We start from the raw sequence: 6,735 nt of genomic DNA, 5'->3' as shown, positions 1-6,735 counted from the left end.
TTGAATTATTATTGTAATTAAAGGAATTATATTCTACTGCCTGCCACTGACGTCACGTCTACGTCACAATCGTTCTACCAATGGCAAATTTTCATGCAAATTATTACATCGAGATTCTCAGAAGAAAGGTCTAGCCAAGAAGCTGAGAGAAAAGACAGCACTTCCCTTTTGAAATCCTCACCATTCAGATCTCTTTTTATAGTTACCAAGACCTATTTGTGAAAATTTCTTGTTCGATTTTTATATGTTCTATTTGTGAGCCGATATTTTAGGCCAATCTGTTTGTTATTTGTAAATTTATTTTCATCAATCGATAAATTTAAAAAGTTTAAAGTAAATTATCCCTTAATTAATTCGGTGAAGGAGATATTTAAATTAAAATTCCACACGTGCTGAAACTGAAGCCTGGACCCCTGCCGATCAAACGATTTTTGATCTAAAGAAGAAAAACCACGACCACCAAGGGTTTCACGTGAGTTATAAGTTTTAAAAGGGGCCCCAATCTACGCTTCGAAAATATTTCAGTGCAAAAAGATATAAAATTTCTTCGTTAAATTTTTGGCCACGCCGACAAGCGCTTTTAGTTATTAAGAGCCTAGAATTTATTCTATGAATTTATAAGAACTTGTAGTTGATTAGCTATCCTCCGCTGCCAGAACCACGACCCCGAGCAATTTTAAAATATTTTATAATTCTTTTTCACTATTTTTTCAAAACTGTTAAATTTTATCAATTGTAAAATTCTGTCGAATCACGCATGGTATCATGCAAGCACAAGAAAATTTTTAACTATTCTGTTAATGCTAAATTATTATCAACCTGTAAATCAAATTCTGAATCTGCACTGTATGATATATATTTTATTATAATATATTTCAGTTTTGTTAATTCGCTTTCTGAGTTCGATTATTCTTAAGCCTGTCAATTATTGTGTCTGATACGTTCTATATCATCAAGAACCGATCGAATACGATCATTGGAATAATTGAATTAAGCTGGATATTGGAACAGGTCTAAGTGGATGTAGTGAGTGGGGTCAGATCGAGATATTTATTCTTTGTCCTTACCTGCTCATATATCAGCTTTTATCTGTTACCAACCTCGACTTAGGAGCGAAACATCAATTGTACAGCAGATGCAGCCAGAGATCATATAAATTCCTACAATAGAGCTTAAAACCCGACAAGACTCTGTTCTCGAAGTATATTCTGAACGATATTTGGTCCAAATACCGTATTTTAATCCTTCAGAACTTATTAGAGACGCAGTCCCGTAAATTATCTACATCGGGATTTTTGCTCGACCTGTATGATTTTGTATGCTCATCCTTCACAGGTAATAACTTTAAGGTATCCGTATTCAGTGTTTAGCGATCGCTACACTGCTTATAAAAATTTCATCACTATACAATTTGTCATTAGAAGAATCAAGGGTGAGCGAGCGTTTAGGCCTCCCGCGATTCCGACAATTGTATTGAGTCTTGTAGTGAATCAATCAGTCTGGTGTGCACTCAGCGTCCACACACGCAATTGCAAAATTTATAGCCGCTACACCATTGACTCAGTACAAGATTCACCATACATACGTGAGGCATTTAAATACAGCATTACATCACCCTACGTGTATTGTCCTATCCTTGGAGGTGAGAGTGACTCCCCCAGGAAGAGCTTCACATAGTAAATTCAATTACAAATCAATTGACAACTCATTTTACAAGATTGAAAGAATATTAAGAGAGATATGGCAGCTTTGGTGATAGTGAACTACCTTTAGAGTATTATGTGACGATTTATTATTGTTTGAAATAATCTAAAATCGCTTACTAACAGCATGCAAAGCAAATGGAGATTGTTGCGTTATTGAGGCAGACTTCAGCAGCATGCCTTGGTGCGTGCACTGCAGCAAACTTTCATCGGTGACGGGTGGAAGTCTACGCAACTATACTATGTCCAAACAGGCATGAGCTCTGAAGGATTAGCCGACCATCCTACTACTCACACACACAAGCGCAGTTTTCTTTTGTGTATGTGAGTAAAGGGACGGTCTGTCTACCTGTTTACTACATAGTATACATAGTATATCAATTACGCAGGTAGGCCGGACGTGTGTGCCTGCGCGTGGGGGAGCAAGGGTCGGCTTAATCTTTCAGGGCTCATGGCAGTTTGGACAGACTATAGGTGTCTATCCGTCCATTGCATTCTTGTCACCTTAGCATTTTTACCACGCTGTCACCTATCACAAAAGCTACCATATCTTACCCAAAACTCGTTAAATTTGAAACGGCCGCCATTTTGTTTTATGAACTTGATACACTCTGTTCATATATGTGATGAAATAGTCAACAGACTCACAATGGAAAATCTAATAACTGTTAACTCACATCATTTTGAAGAAACGATCAACAGAGGATTTTGATGCTTTGTTGTTGTTGCAGATAGTCAAGGCTAGCTGTTCATATTTGAAGTTAGTATAGCTGGTAGTCACAAGCGAGGTGATAACTTGAGAATACTTCGTATTGTATATTGCAAGAAAACTCAATAATGAACCGACTAATGCTGCAACTACAGCCAATTTCCAGAATAATCTGAAATAGAATCTAAACTATACCTATATAAAGGCCTCTTCTAAACAATAATAGACATCTCCATATAGCTAAAATTTATATCACACTATTATAAAGAATCAGAATAGAATGATTTTCTCATAACAATTACACAATATCTAAATTTTTCTATAGGCATACATAAATGTAATTTCATAATCTAGTATAAATTTGGCTAATTGGGATAACTTATATATTTTTGACCTGGAACTACTGAAGTTGGATTGCAAGATCAGTTTTTTACAAAAACTTATCAATATCCGTTTCTTTTATTTAAATGACTGGAAAAAATTGTTATTCCTGGAACTAATAAACTATCTGAAAAGTTTTTCAATGTGAAATAAATAAGTTGAAAATTGATTAAATATTATCAACAATGAAACATTTAGCCTATAGTATTACTAGTAGCAGTTCTGCGAACAGTAGACCTCGCTCATGAATACAACTTTCAATTCAATGAGAAGGGCCAGTACAATAAGTACGGTAAGTGTATTGTGAAGATTTAGCCATATCATCTATTATTTTCTCCATTGAAAGTGCTAGAGACACTGTTTGAAGGGACACTGAACTTATCAAGGAGGTACCTTTATATCAAATACATACAAATTTCACCTTTAAAATGAAAAAGACTAAGAAATTGTCAAAAAACCACAGATTCATTGATACTTAGAAAGACCAGTTTCGGTCTTTATCAGAGATTGACAATGGTGTAATCACCGAAACCGGTCTTTCTAAGTATCAATAAATCTGTGGTTTTTTGACAATTTCTTAATGTTTTGCATTTAATATGAATAATTACCGCAATATCAACTTCTCAACTACACAAATAGAAAAACAAAATTAACCTTTATAACTTTACATACAGATTTTACCTTTATACCTTTACATACAAATTTTTTCTACAACTGCTGTACATTGGACTCCAATACAATAAAGATTTATTTTAAATAATTTGTAAAACAATTTAATAATATAATAAGATGATTCAATTTGATTATTCTATCTAATCATAATAATTATTTTATAATGATATATTATTAGAATAAGATAAAAACAATTAGTATCATCTGCAAAAAAACTTTGGTGAGAACGAAATTTGAACCTCGGTCAAACAGTGTGAGAAGCCACGGTCTAACCGACTCAGCCACCAGGTGCTCGTAACAATTGATGCGAAAAAGTATGAACTTGAATTGCTGTATCTTCAAAGACACATCCTTTCTGGATAGAGGTTAGTCTACGGTTTTTTTAATTACAAAAAACCAGAGGTCTTATCAGAAATCGTTACACATACGTTTCTGCGCCTTGTTTCAAAGAACTTGCATACCAAATTTCATCCAAATCGGACAATAACTGCGACTGTAACTGCGGTACAAACAAACAGAAAATTCTGATCGAGTCGAAACTAAGACCTCAGCTTCGCTTCGGTCAATAAAGAATGAAGAGATACAGTAGGTAAAGATTTTTCTGCGAAATGGATGAGTTGACACTGACTGACCAAATGAGTTACCTAGTACCGGTACGGTAGTTGTTGGCTGGCTTAGTTCCATGATTCATGATCATGAGTAGGCCCATATTATTAGCAATAGACTGTTATTTATATCAGGTTTTGGTGAGTAAAAAATATATTGAAAACTGAGGTGCACATTACACCAATATTTTGTCACTCAGATATATATATATATAGCCTACAGCCATCTCTTCAGAGAAAAGAAATAATATTGCATCATGAATACGGTATGGATTATACATAGACTTTGACATCATGAAAATAACGAAGAAAAACGTTTTGAATAATATAGTGGTGATCTGTTACCTTTCAATGAGTGCTCTCCGAGGCTCAACAGTATATTGCATTCCATGTAAAGATGTTGCCGAGCAAAACTCAATTGCAACTTTTTTTAAAACGCCAAAAATCTTCATCACCAAAGATAGCTGCTGTTGTACAGTGAATTCACAGTAGCCTACTTCTACTTCTAAAAGAAAAACATAGATTAGACAGTAGGCCTATAATTGGTTTTGCTGGCAATTGATTCTCACTTAGTGGCAAATTATACAGTATAGGGTGCGGGTGAAGTCTGATTACGGCTTGATATAGTATTATTTAATTTATTATAAGGACATCAAAATTCCATTAAATAATTAATTTTAAGAACTACCGTATATCACCACATTGTATTTCTATGATTATTTCTACATTATTATTTTTTTCAAATTCAAAAATAATAGTGTTGCTATTAAAGTAACAATATACATCAATAATAGTGTTGCTATTAAAGTTTAAAACAATACATCAATTTCCAAAGGGTACCTATTTCATAAAACCCTTCCACTTTATGGATATGATGCATTATGTAGGGTTTCCATCGAGAGTTTAAAGTTATTGACTAGTGTTGACAAAGTTAGTGTTTTGGGTCAATAAATTGAAATTCATGTACCGGTAAATACTGACAAAAATCACTACTTCACGCATGATTGGAGTAGTTGCAACAAGTTAAGAAGTTCAATTCATCTCTCTTCATTCAGTTGTGACTTTCCAAAAAGCTTGAAACATTATACTGGAAAATTGCTCTATAATTTTGTTGAAAATATGATGTTTTCTTGGTATACAGTGACCCTATTATATTATTATTGTATTGACCAAGACCGACAATAATTCAAAAAGCCCAGTTCTTCCAAATAGGAATCTTCAATATTATTTTCATTGCTGATTACAGGTGAGTATATAGTATACCGTATTGAAGCCTGATTCTGAGATGCAACACTTATCAAACTGACCATACAGTACATAGGCCTAGATCCAGGCATCGATATTGATAATTCTATGTACTTTTATTTGCATGAATACTGAATAGGCTACATTTACAATTGGAGATAATGAGTACGGTACGTATTTGAATTACATCGAAGAATTTCAATAAATATGGAGGTGTATTGTCAATAATCTATACACTATACAGCATAGATCTTGAATTAAAAAGCTTGATAAATAGCAAAATAGCATTTTTAAAGAGTGTGATAGCAGGTTTTGCGACTTGATATAGCCTACACACTGGAACCTCGATCTATAAGAGTACCGTACATCCCGTTATAGTGCATTTTTATGCAGTCTCTTGACAAGAATAGTGTATAGAAGGTTGCCTTGATCCCATAAGACGCGTGGAGAACGCAGCCGGCTATGGTGTGACGTCATGCTGCGACCTCTCGGTCCGGCTTAACACGTATTCAAACGTAAAAATGCCTAACTTTGAGCCCTTATAGCAAATTAACCATCAACACTACATAGAAGTGAATGACATCAAAATGTTCAGAATTTTATCCTCTTTGAAACAATGTCAAAGCAAATTATCAGTAAAAATCCTATAATGTTACTAGCGAGTCTAAAACAAATCGTTTGAGTAGCCTACATGATTCAATTCAATAAATACTATTTCAAACGAGTTTTTTGTACTTTCTCTTACTTTTTCTCGCGTCGTTGTAGTTCTTCCTTTTATTTAGATTATCATTAAGAAATTTCTTCCTCATGAAGGTCCTTTGTTTATGGAAAGATCTAACAACTTCTTTAGGAATTTCAGGATATTTCTCTGATGATATTAACGTAATTTTATCAACAACAACAATGCGAATCCATCAACGGTTTCCTAACATTATCACAAAAATAACCAATCTAAATCTGCCCTAAGAATGTATTAACATCATTAAACCATTATATAGATTTCTATTTATCCTAATTATGAACAAAAAATTACAACTTTCAATGCTGTTATTTCATCAAGAAATAAGAGTGCATTTCACTACCATACTCTAAGGTACGGTAGTTGAAACATTTTATGAGAAACTAACAATGGTATTCAAATTTATAGTTAGTAAAAGAATACTGAATTATAATAAATTAAGCTCTATTCTTGCTTTACACAAGTGCTCTTTGCAATGGTTTTTGCCATGAAAATTGAGTATCCATGGACACATTGAAATCAAAAATAAAAAATTAGATTCTGCTTTAAATAATTTATGGAAAAAGTGGGTTTTCAGGACCCAGGTTCACGACGAACACCAGAGAAATTTAGGGTCACGACTAGAAGGTTAAAGAAATAAACTTATTAATAAGTTTAACAACTGCACACCTTTCTCCTGGC

At 33.7% G+C, this 6,735-nt stretch overlaps 1 protein-coding gene across 1 annotated transcript; it reads right to left on the bottom strand.

Annotated features, from left to right (window-relative positions):
- Window positions 1-2,290: 2,290 nt before the first annotated feature.
- On the bottom strand, window positions 2,291-5,488 carry LOC120354177. Its single transcript, XM_039440684.1, has 3 exons — window positions 4,911-5,488; window positions 4,416-4,569; window positions 2,291-2,584 (listed from the first exon to the last, which is right to left on the bottom strand). The coding sequence occupies exons 1-3, from the start codon at window positions 4,948-4,950 to the stop codon at window positions 2,377-2,379; spliced, it is 402 nt and encodes a 133-aa protein (XP_039296618.1). The 5' UTR covers window positions 4,951-5,488; the 3' UTR covers window positions 2,291-2,376.
- Between the last annotated feature and the right edge of the window lie 1,247 nt (window positions 5,489-6,735).

This window comes from Nilaparvata lugens, chromosome 14 (genome assembly GCF_014356525.2).
Source record: "Nilaparvata lugens isolate BPH chromosome 14, ASM1435652v1, whole genome shotgun sequence".
Taxonomy (NCBI): Eukaryota; Metazoa; Arthropoda; class Insecta; order Hemiptera; family Delphacidae; genus Nilaparvata; species Nilaparvata lugens.
Note: the sequence above shows the minus strand (reverse complement) of the source record. Positions and strands in the feature narration are given on the sequence as shown.

Coding starts and splice junctions, on each gene's coding strand:
- LOC120354177 (XM_039440684.1), bottom strand. CDS start 4,950: ATGCATCATATCCATAAAGTGGAAGGGTTTTATGAAATAG. Junction 4,570..4,910: donor GGAAGGGTTTTATGAAATAG/GTACCCTTTGGA, acceptor TTTTAGAAGTAG/AAGTAGGCTACTGTGAATTC. Junction 2,585..4,415: donor CGGAGAGCACTCATTGAAAG/GTAACAGATCAC, acceptor ATTCTATTTCAG/ATTATTCTGGAAATTGGCTG.